This window comes from Helicoverpa zea, chromosome 7 (genome assembly GCF_022581195.2).
Source record: "Helicoverpa zea isolate HzStark_Cry1AcR chromosome 7, ilHelZeax1.1, whole genome shotgun sequence".
Lineage (NCBI taxonomy): Eukaryota > Metazoa > Arthropoda > Insecta > Lepidoptera > Noctuidae > Helicoverpa > Helicoverpa zea.
Window position 1 is genome coordinate 3,672,788 of NC_061458.1, and position 20,343 is coordinate 3,693,130.

Below are 20,343 nucleotides of genomic sequence, written 5' to 3' on the forward strand. Positions count from 1 at the left end.
TTATTATGGAGAATGCGGTTTTATGGTGGAGGAAACAAAATAGGTTTTAGGTTTAGGTTTATCGAAAAAGGAGTTCGGAATTATTGCGTAAACAAGAAACCATGGAGGTTGTAACTCAACATTCTTAACTTTGGAACACGTTCATATTCTCTCGTTTCAATTGAAAGACGTCTTGACAAATTCCACAGTTTTATTTCAAAGGTTTTTTAAAAATATAAATGCTGTAGGAATATTTTGTTTCATCTTTGAAGGTTAACAAAAACCTTTTAATTTGTCACAAACAACATCCTAATTACTGAAAACTCAATTTTCAGGGAACGTGTTAATACTAATATTACTAATTTACGCTCTAGTTGGCACGTTAACACATGTTTTACGAAAGATTAATTATAATTTACATGAAGGCGAGAAGTTACTCGATGTGGAACGTAAACAGTCTAACCATAGTTTAGTTTACAGAAATAACTATGACAGTTGTATAGAAATACGTTTTGTTTACGTCTGTTATCTGAAAACTATAACTACATATTACACATATGAACGCTACGGTGAATGCCAAGATTATATCGAAGTTGTTCACGTCATCTGCTTAGCCTTTTTCTCAACTATGTTGGGCCAGCTTCCAGTCTAAACGGATTCAGCTGAGTACCTACCAGGCGACTGCCTATCTAACCTCCTCAATCCAGTTTGATTTAGAATTTAGGCTTAATTACTTATATGTAACTATGACTGGAGCGTTTATTTCGGATGTTCTAACCAGTCTTCCAACTGGAATCCGGATCACAAGAAAAACTGATCTAAAAATAAACATTCCAGGTACAACTAAAAACAGAATACCGTAAGCTTTATGTATCCCGTTTATTTCAGAAACAGTCAATCAAACTTTGACGTCAGACCGCTTTGAACTTCATCAAAATTCTTTAGCCTTACAATTTCTTCACATCTTGTTCGGAAACACGAAAATATTCATGAATCACGTGGATGGCAATAAATTACTCGCTTTTGGCGTGGTATGTAAACAGTATATTTCAATCATCTAAAAGAGCTACATTGGCCTAGATTCCTATGGGAAACTGAGCTAGATCCAAGGTGGAATATCAACAGTTGAATGAAATAAATTTTAGAAAGACCGATGCAAATTCTTGGTCTTCCATGAATGTGGTGAATGTTGTTATGCTGTCTTTATATTCATTATGGACGAGCTTTTTGAAAGACCACGGTCAACAGCGACTCTCAAAATTGTACCAAGGCATAATACAGCAGCTGAATACTAACTTGATCCTATTAATAACGTAGGTTAAACTCATTTATCACCCAGATCATTTTTAAAGGCATGAAATTGTATCATCACTGAATGTGAATGTTAGAAATGATCCCACTTAAAAGGGATCACAAGGATATTACATTTGATGCTAGCATGTTTTGGCAACAACGCGGCGTGTAAATTAACGAGTTATTAAGATTAATTAAAATTAATTGGTAGTAATAGAACATGAGAATCTACTTTAAACTCCCTCCCTATTTAATGGTTAAACACGATGATTAACCATATAATACAGCGGAAGAAATTGCGTCAGTTTTATAAGGAAGCAATTTGTAAGCGAAAGATGTTCCACTTAACACTATGCCAAATTGTTCCTTTAATAATATTAGTTAAGCTATAAGCTCTAGGTCTAGACACGCGTTTGCTTTGTGTCAGAAATCTGACATACTAATTTCATGCATAAGGTACGCCACCGTCCTCGCTCAGACGAGAATTCATAGCTTTATGAACTAGACTAGGTAGACTTGTGTCTGGAAATACACCCGGTGAATATTGCTCTACCTACCTATTCAACAATGCGTATTTGGTATACATACAGAACATACCTACTAATTCTAATGAAACCATGCTCATTTGGATATACGAGATAGGTTTTCTTCCAAACTCCCTTTTCTGACCAATGAGTTAATAAGTGGATAAAATAATGTTCTCTCATTTGGAAAGCTGCGTGTGATCACTGGCTGCTACTGTTGACCAATAATCGCTTATGTAGGTCCCCAGATCAAAAGAGATAAATACCTATTACCTATTAATGGATATTCTTAATGATGAATTAGGTACTTAGATGAATTATCGCAAAGAGGGCCAAAAAGTTGTAGCTAAGCTATTGTAATAAAATCACTGCTCCTAATCCTTCTTAAGATCTTAATTCCTCTCCGATTTTCAACATTTCCTACTGCAATCGCATTTTCAATCCTTTAAATCTCTGTACCTAATACGATCCCATTATAGAAGTTAAACTCGCTGCTAACCTCCTTTCCCGGGATTAAATGGTGAATTTTTAATATTAGTTTAGTGTTGTGCGAAAGTAATCTGGGTTGTGATTGCAAACTCGTTCATTAGGACAAATGTTGACCGCATACGGATTTGTTTTCACGCTTAACCACTTTGTGTAAGTAACGTTGGTTTGTTTTTCCCATTTGCGACAGTTTTAATTATTCGAATTGAATTTGAAAGGAAATATTTCCATTGATTTTAAATGTTATTGGAACTAGGTACTAACTAGATTTAGATTATAAAGGAATGGTTGAAGGCTCTAATATCTCTCATTTGAGCGCTAGTTAATAATTTGACTACAAAAGCTGTTGTAAGTAGACTTAACATAAAATGTTAAGAAAATGTAAACCAAAAAAGTCCGTTCTTTATTTCAATCTGCTCTCCTGTGCCTTTCACAAAATTCATTTAATCACGAACGAACATTTACAAAAACGAACCATTTCTAGTTTATCGGAGACCGTAGTCCAACTATTTATTGAGTGACACCCCTACGTCGAGGGGTTGATAACCCCCGCCATTTCACGTTGTCGTAGCAAGCCCGTAGGCCTTGTAGCAGCTGCTACGAGGTCCCACAGCCTACGACTACAATAAGAGAAAAAAATGTCCTACACTCTATTTTCCATTAAATAGGTAGAGCGTAGAGCGCCTAATTCCTATCTACACTTACACTATTTTTTAAATCAGCACATAAATACAAAATAAAAATAATGTCTGTGGTTCTACCTAATTAGAATCCAATAAGAGTTCGTTATAAAAGTAATTAAAAACGTTTACGACACTGCATCTTTAGCCTATAGGTACCAATTTACTGTTGTCTTGTTTCCTATATTTTAATCTAGTTTACTATTGTTTTAGGTATAAGTATTTACTAAAAGGAACTAAACTTATTAGTTAGCTATTATAAAATAATAACTTACCGTAAATGATCCCAAAAGTCACTGCTTAAATATCTAATTGTTGATTTATAATTAACTATTGAAATATTCCTTATATCGTTATCGTATCGTTTAACGCTTCGATGGAGCAAAACGTCAACACTTCACTATCACGCGGATATTCACTCCGCGTACAATTTTGCGGATATTTCGTTCACTGTCCAAGTTTCGATCGGCACTATTGAAGGAGCTTCATTGATAACTCGCGTCTTACTGAAAACACACGGAGCTTCGAATTACGGAGCTCGGAGAAGCCGGCTGCACCAATCTGTTGTCTTCCAACACATAAACAAACTGCCAAACGGAATGAAGCTAGCCGCGGGCGAATCTGTACTATTACACACTACACACGCCCGAGTAAGTCGCGCCCCACACGGAAACCTCGATACACAAAACATACAGAAACTAAAATGAATAAAGGTTTATTTGATTGTTTTAAGAAAGTTCACATGATTGTATAGTATTGAGGAAACAACGAAAACAACGTTGAGTAGGAGCGAGATTAGCGCTAGTGTGACGTAGTAGCGAGCTTCCGCGTCTGCGTGATGGGGTCGCGTCCTTCAGAAGGGCCAATCTCGACACTATGTCCTTACAACAGAGTTCATTTGGAGAGGCATTGTTGCTGTGTATTGCAGCTTATTAACACAGCGCAGTCTATTTCGAACTCTATCTTCCTAACTTTAAAGTTAATAATTGTGTGGATATTGAGTGGATACTGCAGGCAGACGTATCACGTGCGTGCAGGGGGGCCAGATGATCGCAGTTTGGTGAACTCACCCACGACCCCTCAGTACGGTTTGAGATTAATGTAACTGTTTGGAAAAAAGTTGAACGCGGCTACATTCGAAGACAATGAATCCACATATTGCATGGCGGAATTCATAAATCAAATCCTTTTTTCGTTTAATTAAATTGGTGCCGAATTTAGATTTTATGATGAAACGTGTTTAAGGGTCAATTCCCACTGAAAGAGCAGCGGCCGGCAGCGGCCGTAAGAGCACGGAAAATGTAAGAGCGCGGCGCGGTGCGGCGCCGCGCGGCCCGCCGCGCTCGCGCTCAATCCCTTGCAATTACGGCCGCTGCCGGCCGCTGCCGGCCGCTGCTCTTTCAGTGGGAATTGACCCTTATTGAATGATAAGATAATAGATAAATGGGAAGATTGAAAGGCCACCCCTATTTACACATTCGTCAAATACCCAAGCCTGTGATACAGATGTGTCTTAGGTCCTTAAGCCCCTACTTTTTATATCTCCGCAATGAGGGTTTTCTAAAACGGCGTCCACCAGGTGGCAGCACCGAGTCGTCAGGTCCAGGTAACTGTCAAAGTGCTTATCTTTACTATGAATAGTGAACGATTTTAGTGTTTTTTTTTTATTTTATAATTAAAGCACTGCATTATTGTTTTACTATTGAGGTTGAGTAAATAAAAAAAACTAAATCATATTGTGTTAACAAATTGTTCAACAAGCTTTTCCTTAGTACCAGTGACTTTTGCACCCTCTCTCTTATCTCAATTTTTAGTTCGGAAACCTTATTCTGACCGTAGTCCATAATAAAATCAATAACACTTCCAATATAACAGAATTTCAATAAACAATAAGTTCGGACCCTACAATTCCATACTATTTGACAGCTGTTTGGACCTGACGCATACGAAGCGCCGCCTGGCGGCAGAAAAAGTATCGAAAACCCTCATTGAACGATTCGCAGGCGCCGCTCCCGAAACGAGAAATTGTTCACAACCGACTGAAATCATTGTACACCACCATTTTCTAAATGACTATGCTACGACTCCAGTCTAGGTCTAGGTATTGATTTCATTAAGTTTGTTTCCACAACGCAGTGATGAAAATCAGACAAAAATATAAACTTTAATCATTATTTAATTTAATGACACAGAAAACATCAAATAGACAATAATTGTACACAAAATTGACACTTTATAAGGTATGTATATAAATCGCGATTTGGTCAAGGGTAAATCTCATTATTTTTAATAATAATTATACATTATAAAATATTATTTAATAATAATAAATATTTAAGCCGATCACAATAATTACGAAAATTTCGTTTTTAATTTTTGCGCTTTTAATAGCGAATTTTATAAGATATTACTAGAATTTACAATACTTTATGATAAACTTAATGATTATGGCAAGACTTTTAATTAATTAATATTGGTATAATTTAGTAAGTTATAAAACCCCGTAAATAAAACAGCGCACGTAAATAAAACGTTTATAATTTTAAATTGACAAAAATGAATATGAGAACTATTTAAACCCAGGCTCCACCAAAGCGTAACGGTGCGGATAAGTTTTTAAACAACCAATAGAATTTCGTTGTCTAAACACTGCGCCTCCGCCAAATAAGTATCCTTGAGCGAAGATATCCTATCAATCGTATAAAAAGTAGTTCGCTTCGCTAAGCTTTAGTGGAAGCTGGGCCTTTAATTGTGTGCGTTTCATACGGGCATGTTTTACGTTATAATACTTATTTTTTATGAGGATAATTCTGGTATGATTATTAACGACAAACGGACTCTTCCTCATTAATACTAGGGGGGACAGAAGCGTCATTGGGTCGCTACTTTAAGATATCGTGACTTCGTCAAATAGGTTCCTACGTAAAATACTTCGTTATCAAGTCTATTTTAAAAATACGATAGGTGTGTTTGGACTAACACTAGAATCTTTTGCTAATTTATAGCTTTTGGTAATTTTATTATAGTATTCCGGTTCATAAAGCTGAGATTCCACTGTAATTCGCTCAAATATTTATTCTGGACAACAGAAACAATTTGCCTGCGACGATTACATTTCTAAAATGCAAATGAAACTGCAACCTTTGCGCGGACAATTTTGGTGGAATCTTGATACATTCACATTGCCACTATTATTACAGGGTTAGTCCAAACACACCTTTACAAAAATGTCCACTTACATTATCAATATGATTAAAAATGTAAACTTGTATAACAATTCAATTCATTCAGATTACACATTACAACTAGGGTACCTCAATAAAATCCTGAATATCAAATATCATAAGATTTTTACAAAACATTTGTATATCAACTCAGTGGGCTTAGGGTACATTGTATAAGTATTTGTGCTACTAAAATATCACACTTGTGCAAAACATTCAATAACGAAAAACAAGCAAATTAGTAACTAAATAATTATTCTAGTGAATATAATAAGTATACGCTATGACAACATTAGGTAAGTACCAGGTATGATATTTACTGTTTGGTTTCTTCACATTTTCACCAGATTTGACGAATTACAAATTAATTTTGAGTTTACAAAGTGTTGCAATGTGTATGATCTCCATTAAGCAACAAACAACGGAATTGAATTTTTGAAAGTTATTTTTCATAACAGGAAAATTCTATGAAGACTTTTGCTTAAAGAAACCATTGTGTACCATAAATCTGACTAGGATAGGTTAGGTACCCTGCACTTATCGTAAGGAACAAATTAGAACCTCTTGCACTATTGACATGGAGTGAACTTTCTAAAGGTATTCAAGTTTCTCAATAATATTTCAAACATGGAACAACATTACGTGTTGAACAATTAAATATCTCATAAAAATACTACAAAGTTAGCAGATCAGATCATTAACACTAAAAACAGTAAAGATATAACAATAAATGCACATGACTAGGTAGGATATCATTTTAAACTTAAACCTATGATTCAGTTGTAATGGCTTATGGAATGTAAAACAAATACTTAGCCAGGAACTAGAAAACAAAAATCAGTCTCATTAACCATAGACCCTTTAGGAATAAATAATTTTTGGTTCCAAGTTACAATATAAAACCTTTGCGAAGAATAAAAAATATTTTTCATAAATTGTATAGAATAGCAATACTTTTTTCAAGGTAAGTAGAGTGTATAAGACAGTATCAAATCACAGATTATAAAACGTTTAGCATGAACAAAACTTCTTGTCTTTGCTTGCTTGTAGTTTTTGGAGAGATTGGCGCCGTCTGCCTGATGCACAGAGCATTGCATACTCTACTGATGACTCCATTCTATAACAAAACAGGGGTCTTACTAAGAAAATTATAATCTTGTGAGGTGCCTAATCCACACTATTTTGGGATTTACTTTTACCCAACTTGGTAAATCTGGAGAAGATAAAGAACAATAAAATTGAAGGGTATCATTGATAGTTTGGGGCACTTAAAGTTCTACCAGCTTCTACTCTCTCAATCTCATATTTTTTTTAATACAGATGTGCCTATGTTTGTGTCTCTTTCACAATTTGATTGAAAATACCATAAGTACATAAATGAGTTCTTACCTATTCATAATGCGGTCAAGTAAAATCTCGATGGCTCTGTCAATATTCTGACCCGATTTGGCACTTGTCTCTAAATATGGCAGGTTGTAGTTCTTGGCAAACTCCCTTGCTCGGTTCTGGTTAACCAACCTCTTTTCTTGTAGATCACATTTGTGACCGCACAGAACTATGTCTGGATCTTCCGAGAGGCTGTGTGTCTGAAATCAGAACAAAATACATTGTTATTAATTTTATTTTGATAGGATAAATAATAGGTATTTTCAATTAAATCAAAGCTTTAACAAATTAGTAGGAAAATTAATAGGTACCTTTAACTGTTCAATCCAATTTCTAACTTCAAGAAAAGAGGCTTCATTGGTGAGATCAAACAGCAAAAGAAAACCCATGGCATCGCGATAAAACGCTGTGGTCAGGCTGCGAAATCTGTAAAGCACATTTTTTTTATCCATAAATCTATTAAGTTTAAATTAGGAATACAATTTTCTTAAGATGAATAAATCTATTATTTACCTTTCTTGTCCTGCTGTATCCCAAAGTTGTAAGTGAATTCGATGCTGTCTCCCATTTTGCTGGTAAATCTGAAACATGGAAAATTCAAATTCAACCATTGCAATATCCAATCTAATTAAATTAATATTAATTTCAAGGACTTAATTAAATAACAATACGAACCCTCTTCGCTTTAATTAATTTTATCTGTATCAATTCGAGATAAAGTGGGCACTTAAATAGGCGATAAAATATGAAAGGACAATTATGAACTTACCACACTTTTCTCCCTGAAGTCAATGCCCACTGTGGAAATGAACTGTGTATGGAAAACGCCGTCAGTATACTTGTAGAGGAAGCTTGTTTTACCGACCCCAGAGTCCCCAACACAAAGAAGTTTAATAAGATAATCGTAGTCCATATTGTTAATGGGAGTGCAACTTTTAAATTCCAGAAATTGTGCATTAGTATACAACCTCCCATGCGTGATTGCTTGGACTTGTTGAGTGATTTGCACAAACTTTTTTTTATCTTAATACAATCATTTGTATACTTTTACCTGTACACACAATACACAAAGTAAATTAGAATGAAAAAACATTAACAATCGATCGATTACTGAAATGTCAGTTTGACTATGACAATTGACATAATTGGCATTTGACTGATAACAACGGGGCTGCCAGGCTGCTGCTTCTGATATTCTCTCTAATGCTCCTGCTCCACCTGCGTTAGCGTTAACGTTAATGTCAATGGCCAACTGCACGTTACTTATTGCATTAAAAATGCGTGTTGGCTACACTTAGGTTACAATGCCGCAAGAGTTAATCCCTCATGAAGTAACGCGTTAACAAACACACATTAAAGAGGTTAAACTTAGGCACACAAAATAATTCTAAAAACTAAAGCTTTCTCATTTGACCATTCCATTATCGTGCTCGTAAAATGCAGTTACCGCTTAAACAAAGTATCTACACTCGTCCTTGCATGCGTGCAATGAGATGGCATTAATGTAGCCAACATCACTTAGCGCTCTAAGCTACGCACTAAAACCCTTTGATGTGTCCAAAAAACCGACACCCGAGTTATCGCTTAGCGTTTAATGCTATTAATAATGCCATTTGTATAAAATGCCATTAAAACGTTGGCCACATCTGCGTAACGCCATTTATTTTGTAGATTTCAAAACCCCTACTTTCTTTTTTTAACCAAAATTAATGTTCATCTTGCTTGACCATTGCTTGGAATCTTGGATTATTTGTTGGCAACATTTACAAATCCATCAAATCAATCAGCTGTTCTAAGTTTACCAACAAGTGGATTCATTTCAAGATCTAATTATCTTCAAATCAAAATTTCATTCAAATTCTTGTTTAACATGAGAAAGAGTCACTAATCAAACTTTACTATGGCGGATAATGAAATGGATGAAACTCATACCAACGTGAAACCAAGTAATCCCAAAGTAAAAGTGGAATACTGGTATCGTATTTTTATAATCTAAACTTATATCAAATGCTTTTATTATGATTTAGAATTAGAGACTAGAATTGATTTTGATTAGACAGCTACTCAAACACATCTGTAGTTTTTAATACTAAAAAAAAAAACATGTGTAGAGAAGAGGTTAGGTTTGCTGTAATTTTTTTAAATGATCCTGTGCTTTTGGTAGCTCAGAAAATGTGCCCCTGTGTTTACTGCTAAATCTCAACGGAATCATAAAAATCCATGTAAAGAAATTTCAAATATCAGGCCATTTGGATATGTTTATACTTATCAAACAACATTTTAAACATTAAAAACAAATGTTTGCATTTCATATAGGTAATGGGTTTATTATTCGGTTAAACTGAATGCTTTACATTTTCCAGTGGTGTCTGTGATTATGGTGGTCATTGTCTAGCACTCAGACAAACTATTAATAAAATGACTCCTAATGCAATCGTGAATTGTTTGCGTGGACGGCAAGGTAGGTATTGTTTTAAAAATTACACTATGTATTTTAATATTTTATATTTCTGAAGTTAATGTGTTTAGAGAAGATACTAATTATACTGTTAAAGGATTTGCAGAAAAAAAATGTTTTTATTACAGGTTCATTTGAAGTTCAAGTAAATGATAAATTAATATATTCAAAACTACAGACGATGGCACTACCTGACTTTGACGAGGTTGCTGAAGTGGTCAATAATGTATCACTCGGGGAAGAACCTAGGTTAATCAAAGGACAACAACCAATCAACTGTGTAATTTCATAGAATATATTAAAATCAAAACAACTGTAATATAAACTAGTCATAGAATAATAAACGTAAATGAGAAAATATTTAGTTTTATTTCTAAAGGAAATATATATTATTGTCTGAGATAATATTTAAAAATTTCCTAATTATTTTACAAAAGCAGTTTCTTTTTGGCTCATTTTACCATAGAGATCTCTGCGTAACTTACATAATAACATGAAATATAATTTCCAATGGAATGTAGGTTGCGCCAGGCAGGAATTAACAAATATACCAATCTCAAAATAATTTATAACAGTTCTTCAGAGGACCTCTATGGTTGTAATAGAATCTTACTGTATATTTACAAATTAAACAATTATCAGCCTCACAATACAGAGGTGCCTATTTATACAAGAAAATATATAATATAGCTAAAACAACCCAATAATGTGTAAATACTATATGTAAATAGGATAAACTTTAAATGGCGATAAACATTCATTTATAATAATAGTATGCTTAAAGGCAAGGTATGCGGCTCACGTTTAAGGAAGCTTAAAAATCGTAAAAAACTTTATTTGATCTCTTTTTACGTATATAATCTTTCCAAATATAAAAGGCAGCATTTGTACCTATATACCTAATTAAAAACAAAGTTTATAATTGGTAAATTCACTTCGCATCCATAATTCTATGTCTCTATGGCTCATAGTGTACCTTTAATCTTAAATAAATAAAGCTACATTTTATATAAATTTACTTATAGTTCGGCCATTCAGAGAATGCGTTCCTGACACGTCGCGATTGAACTGACGACGTAACTACATTCATTGATTATTGATATAATAATGTTGTTTTAATGCTCCTCAATTGTTAAAACGGTAAACAACCAGCAAAAATATTTTTATCGTAACTGCAACGCCATTGCAAAGTTACGTCGTCAGTTCAATCGCGACGTGTCAGGAACGCATTCTCTGAATGGCCGAACTATAATAAAAATAAATTTTGTATTTTATTCGATTTCAATAAATCACAGCCGTAAATTCTGCTCTCATTATTACATACATTAAAAAATAAACATAATATACAATATTTCATTTTATGTATAAAATGTACAATAAAAGTAAGAGATAATGTGTTAATGGTGTAGGACAGGTCCATATCTCATGAAGGTCTTATATTGTCATGACAAATATTGCATTGCTCTTGTATGTACGTTTATAAAAATATATTTAAGGGTCAGATGCAGTGGGATGTTAAACGATTTATTAATATCACTGGGGCATGACAAAATATCAAGTAATATCCAAATTAAAATCAATGTTTGTTTATTATTATTCTAGATGTCTTTTTTGGAATTTAAATAACAAATGTCAATTCGCATATGTCTACGGAAGCATAGCATGGGCAAGTATTCAATTCAATCAAAATTACCCTCAAATAATGACTACTTGATGAGATACGGATCATAGCCCCAGAAGATAAGATTTAAAAGAATATATCACTGATATACATCCCATATTTCACAGTATCTACTATACTTAATCTTAAACCCAATTAGATGTACCCAACCACCTTACTTCTACCCCAAATAAGAAAATATATTTTTCTTAAATTAAAATACGATGTAACCACACAATTACCTAAATATTTCATCTACTTATATCATCATCATTGATGATTGGTTTCACAGGCGAATGTATTTTGAGAAGACGGTCTTTGGAACCGTCGGCTGCTCCTAAATAAGTTAAATAAATACCGAACCGCAGTTTTCCTGCGAACTGTTCGGATATTGTTCTTAGAGGTTCTACGGTTTTTTCACCAGTTTGCTGGTCTATGCATACCATCTGGCATCTAGGACACTGGCCTTCAACCTGAAAAAATATACACACAAACATGATTTAATTCGAGTTCCCATTTGTAGGTGGTTTGTTAAAAGACAGAAAGAAGAAATTGTTTTGTGCGTGCATGAAGGATTCAACTTTGCAAGGATATTTTCTCGAATTCAATTGTATTTATTTTCTAATGGCTTCGAAGTTCGAAGATCGAAAATAAGAACTATTATTAGACATCTATGTTTGTTTACAATATTCTTAACATTAGTTGTAAGTTTTATTTACCTTGAACTCTTGATTCCCAATGATGACCCTGTGCCAATCTCGTTCGGCTAGTTCTTCATCCATTTCAATAATAAGGTTTCCTCTAAAACGGTCCGTTAAACTTTCAATATCGTCCGTAAAAAGAGGATCGGCGATCTTTTTCCGTAACCATCGCACTGTAGCTTTGTTTATTAGAAGAAATTGGGCTTGATTACTTAATGATAGCAGTTTTTTCTCTCCCTCCGTTTGCTTTTTCAGAACTCTGTTGTCCTCACTTGACTGTCTGATAAGTCGTAAGTAAGATACTTCTAAAGCTTCTGATATCCAGTCAGCTACCTCATCTCCACAGTCGTGCCCCTTTATTGTATCCGTACAAACTTTGCTGTGACAGAGTGACGAGTTTTTGAGTTTGTTGTCAGTAGTTATATCTAAAGGCATCGTTATTGGGTGCTTACCTGAAAAAAATAACACCGTATATTAGCTGTGTGTAAGCAAGCTTTTCTCACAATTACCCCTCAAGAGCATTCCTTACCTTCAAAGTGTAACGTCATTGTTCTTCTATGCAGATCTATTCTCGGTTTTATCATACACATTCTAGGATTTTGTTTTTGTGTCAGACATACGCCATTATCTTTAACAATCATCCATTCTCTGTCATATTCAAAGCCTTTGGGTCCAATTCTCCAGGAAGTCCTTATTTTGAATGCACCACATGATTTAATAGGAAATACCGCAGCTTCTTTGATTGTAATAGTGGTTTCTATGTTCTGTGTTACATCTTCAAGTTCATGGTAATAGAAATCCTGTTGGCTTACTATGCTCGGCGAATGTGATATGCCGTTGTATATTTTGTGAGATTTCAATGCTTCCAGTAAAGTTTTATGGGTATTATTGTTTGTATTACGTCTTCTTGGTTTCATTCTCGTTTTAACGAAGCATCGGCATATCATACTGACTAGTTTGTCGACGTCATTGAAAGTGTTGAAATATCCGAATGATGCTCTTATGGCTCCTGTCGGTCTTCCATTAATGAGATCTATTTCATCACCGCAAACGTGTCCGGATTTGAATATTTCTTTCAATTCTTTGTTGGTCGCCCCTAAATGTCGCTGACATGATCCTGAATTGCAGAAGCATCCTGTCCGAACACTTATGTTAAATAGATCCGCCATGTGTTGAAACTGAAAACATACAATTTCGGTTTCTGAATAACGTTATCTTTTGTGGGCACATCATAATCCTTAAGTAAATATTATTAAAAGAGAATACGATATGAGAAAGATAAAAATTACATAACTGTAGATACGTCGTTGTTTCTATTGTTTCTGTGCGTGTGGTACATATACGTATCTATCATATTTGGTATATTTGTCAATCACATTATAAATAACGATAAATGATCAACGCGGTTGATAAATATTATTAATCCATCACTGTTTGCGGGTAACACTAGCCTGGAACCTCGGCATAAAGCGAAAACTGCGTCACAAATAATAATGATAAGGCGGTCACTTAACAATCTTTCGTCATCCAGTTGTTTACAAGATTCAATAGATCATAATGGACCATGAAACTGTAGGTAGATGTAGTGTGTAGATTGGAACACAATTTCTGAAGACATTGTTTTTAGAAAATGCTGTATTTCTATTAAAGATATGGACATGATGTGTAAATTCTTATAAAGTTTAAGGTTCAGGAGATATTTGGAAACAGAAAACACCACTAAGCTATAATGCTTAGTGGAACACCTGGAAGGTCGAATAAAACGTCGGTTTTCTGGGGAAGGTTGGATATGGTATGCCCAATTGCCTACGCTAGAAAACAGTAAAAGCTAGAAAAATACTAGGTATGCGTTTAGAATAGCGTATGACGCAGTGCAGACGCTGAACAGAAATGATCGTAAAACACAACTAGGCTAGGCACCTATAGTTATTGCCAAACTTTTTGTCGTCACGGAAATTTCGGAGTCACTGCGAAGTCTTGTTTAAGTCCAAAAGAGGTGTTAAACCCACATGTGCGAACTTTTGGACTGCCAAAGCGAAAACCGTATCTAGCTTTCAGTTTATAGGTCCACTTCAAGTGAGATTACCAGTGCATAACTAGTTCTGTACGAGGTTCAAATATTAACTTGACCTAAACCAATAGCGATAAATTCGTTTAAGTATCAACATAAAAAACTAAAAAATTACTTCCAATCGAAGACTCAAAACCCTTTTTTAAAGTACAGGGTCAGCTGGAAGAATATTACACCTAGGTACATAGTTACAGACGTTACAGATACATTTTTCTGTTTACAGATTTTTTGGATTTAAATCAGTTCTTACCTCCACAAATCCAATATACGATCCATCGTCCCTTAATAGATTAAATGTAACAATTCCACCTTGTTTCTTTATATCACTAAAGTCTGAATCCAAATATGTTATTGCAGCCTTGTTGCCATTTGCATGCCTTAACTCATGCAGTTGATAATAAAGGTCTTTAGCTAGGTAAAATGTGTGGTGTGATATAGTCTCCATTAAGTCGTCGTTTATTATTTTAGGTATCAATTGGTTCATTGTATCAAAACAATGTTTTAAAGCTAGTACTGATAGAAACGGTATGGTCCCGTCCTCTAACCTGAAAGAAAAATAATATTTCAATTAAAATTTTATACAGCTGTATCCATCACAGTTATTTGAATATTTTACTGTATTTCAACTTAAGTAGTTATCAATATTCAAAAATAAGTGATCAAGTGTTTTTATGTTTGCTTTGAATATGCTATGCATCATCGCTTTGAGCGTTGAAAAAAAAGAGATGTGTTCTAGCATAAATAATTTAATACTTAATGTGTGGCATAGCATATTAAGCAAAGCATGAATAACATTAAGGAAGATTTTTGGCCAATACCTTTCATATAAGTCTTTTCTTTTCACATGAACATCTTCTGTACTTAAGACAAAATCAACTGTACCGCCTCCAAAATATTTCTTTTGGCAAAGCACGTGGCTACTACTATTCTTAATTAAGACTGCCCCCAATCCAGTTGGGTATCCGAATATCTTGTAAAACGACATACACACAAAGTCTGGTTGTATTTTAGACAGATCTAGTCTACTTGTTGACACATAAGAAGCTGCATCAAGTAGAATGTACCAGCTATTATTAATTGTTACCAATTGTTTTCTCAAATGGCTATTCAGACAACCATTTCTTATACTATCCATACAGTCTATAGGGTACTTAAAGCCATTAAAATTACTCTGAGCAGGATATACCAGCAATGTGTTGGCATTACTACTGCTTGAAAACTTATTGTTTTTTATCAAACGTTGCTTATTATAATTCTTAACTGCTAATAAGAAATCTTCATGAGATATATGTACAATATCAGCATTTTTATCAGCTGCAATTTCTCTAAGTCCAAGCACTGATGTGTGGTTGTCTCTCAAGTATAAATATGATCCCCAGTTTTTACCATCAATGGCATCTTCTGTAGCAAATTGGAACGATTCAACAACTAGTTTTAATGCAGAAGTGGTTCCCGCTGTGAATACAACAGTGTAGGTAGACGGATCAGTGTTGAAATGCTTGAGGATATTACTTCGGATCTGTTCAACGCAGTCTTTGGTATATTTGTCAGAGTGAGGATTCATATAGACATTGCTCATAAGATCTTCATGTATAATAGGCATTAAACATTCCGGATATAATGTGGCTCCAGCGTTTTCCAAGTAACATCTGTCTGTAACACAAAAGATAATTATATGGTATTTATTGTTTTACTTCATTACATGAATTAATATTGTTTATTAATTCAATAAGTATGTGCACAGCTGAAATATACTATATAAGTAGCAAGACTTTTTATTAAAAGTTAATATGAGGCGAGGAAACAATTTATGAAGGCTATAGAAATCTTATTCAGTGTAATTACCAGTATTTGCAAAGTACTTAGGTATTGTATTATGTTAATTAAGTTAGTTACCTCTGTTATTAAATATGTTAGTAAAAAAACTTAATATTATAAAATATTTATTTGTATACTGAAATTTTGGCATTTACCAACACATTTAATAGAAACTTCTGGACAATGTTTTCGTCAGTGGGTCATCTTAGAGAAATATATAATGTCTTAGAGATATAGGTCAAAAGTGGGAATAGATAAAAGTTTATTTTTATGTAAACAACTGCCATTACACTTACAGCTACAAAAAAATATTCTAATTGACAGTAATAGTTTAGGGGTCTTGTACACAGTGTGTTTATCACATAAAACATTCAAAAAATGGGGATGCAAAAAGTTTTATACTTTTACACTTGTGCTGACTCAATTTTTGCACTTTCTCCTACATACATAATTATGCAATACACAACTACATACTTATATGACAATTTTAATATTTAAGTATCCTTTTCTTGATTTTTGCACCACTTAATTAATTAATAGAAATCAGAATCCACTTACCTCCCAACCTTGAGAAATTCGAAGTTATTTTGACCATATGTTCATGATCGATGACCTGACTCAATGTGTTCATCTCGGGTGGCTCTTCATAGGAACCTGACATAATTAAATACCCTGATAAGAAAACTTCTCAACAGTAATAAAAAAGTTTACGAACTCACGACTTTTGCACCGCGTTATTTTTATTTAAAACTAAATGAATACACTCCGTTTGTAGCGATGAAACTAAGTAAATAATCGCATGAATTTCATATAACCTTGTGCGCGAGTAATATAACAACAGTTCGTAATAATATGCTATTATCTGCAAAATAATGAGCACAAAAACACACTACACTCATTATAAAAATAAATGGTCAACTGACTGACGGCCAGACGAAAGTCAAGATGACAGTCAGCTGTCCAACTGTCTGGTTGACAGATGTAAAACTTTTTACCACAGATTATGAAAGGAGTTTAGTTCCGAAACATGATCTAAATTCTCATGGTGGTTTATAAAATATTGTGTAAAATGTCTTGAATATTTTATAAACTCGAGATCAAATTACTTTAAATATTTATAATAATCACGAATTTGTGTTATTGCTTTCAGTGTTTTGTGTTCTTCTTCTATTCCCTTATTGATTTCTGACACTTACGCGAATATTAGACATTTAAATAAAACTACTTTTACGGATTTTATCGCGGTTATATTAATATTATTTAATCCCGACGTTTCGGATCCTTTACCGACTTTTGTTTTTATCGACGAGGGCGAGTACCGCGCCCTCGTTGCAGAACCCGCGTGAAACCAGCCACAGTTGAGCGTCTACCTGCTGTTCTTCCATACATAAGAGGAGTCACAGACAAGATTGGCTACATCTTGAAGCGAGCTTCAATCAAAACCTACTTCAAGCCGCTGAAGAAGATCAGTCAATTCTTACCACCTGTCAAGTGTCACATACCTCTACAAGATGCGGATATATACAAGCTTGAATGTGATTGTGGTCTCTCTTACATAGGCCAAACTAAAAGAAGCATAGGGACCCGCGTAAAAGAACACATCGCCGATGTCAAACACCGCCGTTCCAGACAGTCAGCAGTTTGTGAACACAGTCAGAAACCACAAGTCCTTGCAAAAGAAAACCGATTCCTACCTAGGATGATTCGCGAGGCTATTGAAATTAAAAAAACATCCAAATTTCAATAGAGAAGATGGCTGGTGCATACCACCTGCTTGGAATCCCATCATAGAAACTATTAAATCAAAATCCAAGCCTACAACTGCTCGACCTAAGGATACAGTGAGCTCGTTTTGCGTGAATCGGATTGTCAATAATAATCAACAAAATGTAGGGTAGCTGTTTGTAACTAATATATCAAGACGACCAACACCTTAGTCTGCCCGTGACCATGGATGCTGTAAAGGATCCGAAACGTCGGGATTAAATAATATTAATATAACCGCGATAAAGTCCGTAAAAGTAGTTTTATTTAAATGTTCTATTCCCTTTTTAGAATACAATGTGTTTCTAATAAAATGATTAAGGTAAGTATATACTTAATCATGATTGTATAAGAAAGTATTGAAGGGAGCAAATAGCGGTAGTAAATAAGAAAAGAAGATAGGTAGCATAAGAACCACACGAGAGTACCTATATAGAGAAGTACATAAAGATGGACGAAAGCGAGTACCTAATGAGTATACCTACCTACACAAGAAAGAACATAAAGACATCCTACATAAGGAAGGATATTATATAGAAACCGTAAATAAGGGTCGGTATAAAGGGAGCACATAAGGAATTACTAAGGATATAATCAGGGAGTAGTATATAATAGGAGTGAAAGCAGGCTTTCCCTCAGTCCTCCTTTTGGCTGCCAACTACGAGTTATAAAGCTTAGGCTTAAAATGCTAAAATTAATATATCCCTACTATGAATTGGGTCATAATCACGTTTCTAAAACTAACTAAACCGTGGAGTTCCTTTCTACAGTTTTACTTAATTTCGTGAGATGGCGTTACCAGTCGCGAAGATTTGATGTCCGAAAAAATAACGTTTTTACGTTTTGTTGGGATTGCTTATATCAATGTAAAAAAATTAAATAAGTAAAAAAGTAATTAAATATTTATTAAGGGCCAAATAGATGCAATATTGAAACCTAAAATTAATAATTTTAGTTCTTCATAAAAATATCAAAAAGCTCTGAGCAATCTCCAAGAAGCGGCCTCAAAGGTAAAAAATAGAACACGGCACAGGCACTAAATAGTTTAAGTCTATTGCACAAAAGAGGTTCGCATACATAGGTAGGTTCACCTTCGACAGCATCGCCTTACTAAATTGAGTTACACCAATTTAATTATTGCTTTTATGGAGGGCTTTTAGTAGCTTTTAGTATCAAGCGGGGCATGATCGACTTCCCCTAAGTGAATTGACGGCCATGACAGAGGACATTCGCTTTACTGCTTTGCACTTTTTCTAGAGGACGCTCTGACAGGCGACAACTTTGGCTGTGAAGAAGTTTCGAGAATTAGGCTTTAGCATGGAAAGTAGGTTGATTCGAATAATAACCGTAACTTTACGCTCCGCGTCACGTCAATTTCACGCATTAATGTTCTAGTGTCTGGTAATTAATAGATCGTGATTGAATAGCACATTACACTAAGGTATTAGGAACCTTTATCTTTAGCTATTAAATAAAATTAAAAAAAAAACACAGGTTGCCCCACGAAGCTGTTATTGGTACCTAGGTACTTATTAATTAAACTCACCAATTGATATCGTTAATTGTTACCCAGGCACAGGGTCAGTTGGCAGCATATTGATAACAATGTAATAGGTAAAACAATCCACTTTAACTTTAACTAAGAAAAACCTAGGACTGATGATAGGTAAGTTTTCACAAAACACTTTAAATACCGGCACTAGTTATTTATGATTGTTTTTATTACCAACACAACCTTTTAGTAAACTTACAAGACGTGATACCTGTTTATAATTTATTCACATCATAACCCTTGACTTAAGAAAAAGGCCAAGGAAGACAAATAGAGGAAAACTAAGGAAATGTTCACTAACCTTAAGTTCGACCCTTGGTTGATCTCATTTTGCTCGTGTGACAAATGAGTTCAGACACCGCGGTCACCTCGTATTATAGCCTTCTTTGATATGATACCATTGTTTTTTTCTCCATTCATAGAAAAATGCACAAACAATAGAGTTATAAAGAAAAAAATGCCGAGCTAGCGGCGTTCTCGAGTTCTATCTCTGAATGATGGTTATGTCAGTGCGTGCATGCACCCCTTTGTTTACAAATATGACGAAATGATTACTCAATATTATGATAATAACCATTTCATAAAGGATTTTGCGAATGTTGATTCATCATCGTTTTAGGCCTAATACCAACACGGGCTTTCATTGTGGTGCACGTGACTTAATGTCTATCGAAATATTAATTAATGTGATAGACACAAATGTTTATTTTATGGGCATACTTTGAAACATAAGTGTTATCAATGAAT

General features: G+C 34.4%; 4 protein-coding genes across 6 annotated transcripts in view; 1 reads left to right on the forward strand and 3 right to left on the reverse strand.

Annotated features, from left to right (window-relative positions):
• LOC124631675 (vinexin) overlaps positions 1 to 3,709 on the reverse strand; it is a 184,541-nt gene extending 180,832 nt beyond the window's left edge. Inside the window, exon 1 of the mRNA XM_047166191.1 lies at positions 3,238 to 3,709. The gene's annotated coding sequence lies outside the window, so the exon portion shown is untranslated. The remainder of the gene's footprint in view (positions 1 to 3,237) is intronic.
• Positions 3,710 to 5,120: 1,411 nt separating this feature from the next.
• Positions 5,121 to 8,690, reverse strand: LOC124632106 (ras-related protein Rab-27A). The gene is made up of 5 exons (XM_047166775.1): positions 8,342 to 8,690; positions 8,086 to 8,153; positions 7,884 to 7,998; positions 7,576 to 7,772; positions 5,121 to 7,303 (listed from the first exon to the last, which is right to left on the reverse strand). The coding sequence occupies exons 1-5, from the start codon at positions 8,483 to 8,485 to the stop codon at positions 7,198 to 7,200; spliced, it is 630 nt and encodes a 209-aa protein (XP_047022731.1). The 5' UTR covers positions 8,486 to 8,690; the 3' UTR covers positions 5,121 to 7,197.
• A 646-nt stretch (positions 8,691 to 9,336) lies between these two features.
• Positions 9,337 to 10,388, forward strand: LOC124631967 (migration and invasion enhancer 1). The gene is made up of 3 exons (XM_047166617.1): positions 9,337 to 9,546; positions 9,936 to 10,033; positions 10,159 to 10,388. Exons 1-3 carry the CDS (start codon positions 9,473 to 9,475, stop codon positions 10,320 to 10,322), a joined length of 336 nt encoding a protein of 111 aa, XP_047022573.1. The 5' UTR covers positions 9,337 to 9,472; the 3' UTR covers positions 10,323 to 10,388.
• An 894-nt stretch (positions 10,389 to 11,282) lies between these two features.
• On the reverse strand, positions 11,283 to 19,984 carry LOC124631966 (molybdenum cofactor sulfurase). 3 transcript variants are annotated; one of them, XM_047166616.1, is made up of 7 exons: positions 19,898 to 19,984; positions 16,839 to 16,934; positions 15,281 to 16,115; positions 14,713 to 15,007; positions 12,921 to 13,569; positions 12,410 to 12,843; positions 11,283 to 12,163 (listed from the first exon to the last, which is right to left on the reverse strand). In XM_047166616.1, exons 2-7 carry the CDS (start codon positions 16,909 to 16,911, stop codon positions 11,942 to 11,944), a joined length of 2,508 nt encoding a protein of 835 aa, XP_047022572.1. In that variant the 5' UTR covers positions 16,912 to 16,934; positions 19,898 to 19,984; the 3' UTR covers positions 11,283 to 11,941. The 3 variants fall into 3 exon arrangements, with proteins under 3 accessions (XP_047022572.1, XP_047022571.1, XP_047022570.1); XM_047166615.1 differs by lacking the exon at positions 19,898 to 19,984 and adding an exon at positions 17,096 to 17,175; XM_047166614.1 differs by lacking the exon at positions 19,898 to 19,984 and having other exon boundaries at positions 16,839 to 17,194.
• Positions 19,985 to 20,343: the final 359 nt, after the last annotated feature.

Coding starts and splice junctions, on each gene's coding strand:
- LOC124631966 (XM_047166614.1), bottom strand. CDS start 16,941: ATGTCAGGTTCCTATGAAGAGCCACCCGAGATGAACACATTGAGTCAG. Junction 15,008..15,280: donor AGAAAAGACTTATATGAAAG/GTATTGGCCAAA, acceptor TTTTTCTTTCAG/GTTAGAGGACGGGACCATAC. Junction 13,570..14,712: donor CGTATATTGGATTTGTGGAG/GTAAGAACTGAT, acceptor GTATGTTTTCAG/TTTCAACACATGGCGGATCT.
- LOC124632106 (XM_047166775.1), bottom strand. CDS start 8,485: ATGGACTACGATTATCTTATTAAACTTCTTTGTGTTGGGGACTCTGGG. Junction 8,154..8,341: donor ACTTCAGGGAGAAAAGTGTG/GTAAGTTCATAA, acceptor TCCATGTTTCAG/ATTTACCAGCAAAATGGGAG. Junction 7,304..7,575: donor CTTGACCGCATTATGAATAG/GTAAGAACTCAT, acceptor GTTTTGTTATAG/AATGGAGTCATCAGTAGAGT.
- LOC124631967 (XM_047166617.1), top strand. CDS start 9,473: ATGGCGGATAATGAAATGGATGAAACTCATACCAACGTGAAACCAAGT. Junction 9,547..9,935: donor AAAGTAAAAGTGGAATACTG/GTATCGTATTTT, acceptor TACATTTTCCAG/TGGTGTCTGTGATTATGGTG. Junction 10,034..10,158: donor TTGTTTGCGTGGACGGCAAG/GTAGGTATTGTT, acceptor TTTTTATTACAG/GTTCATTTGAAGTTCAAGTA.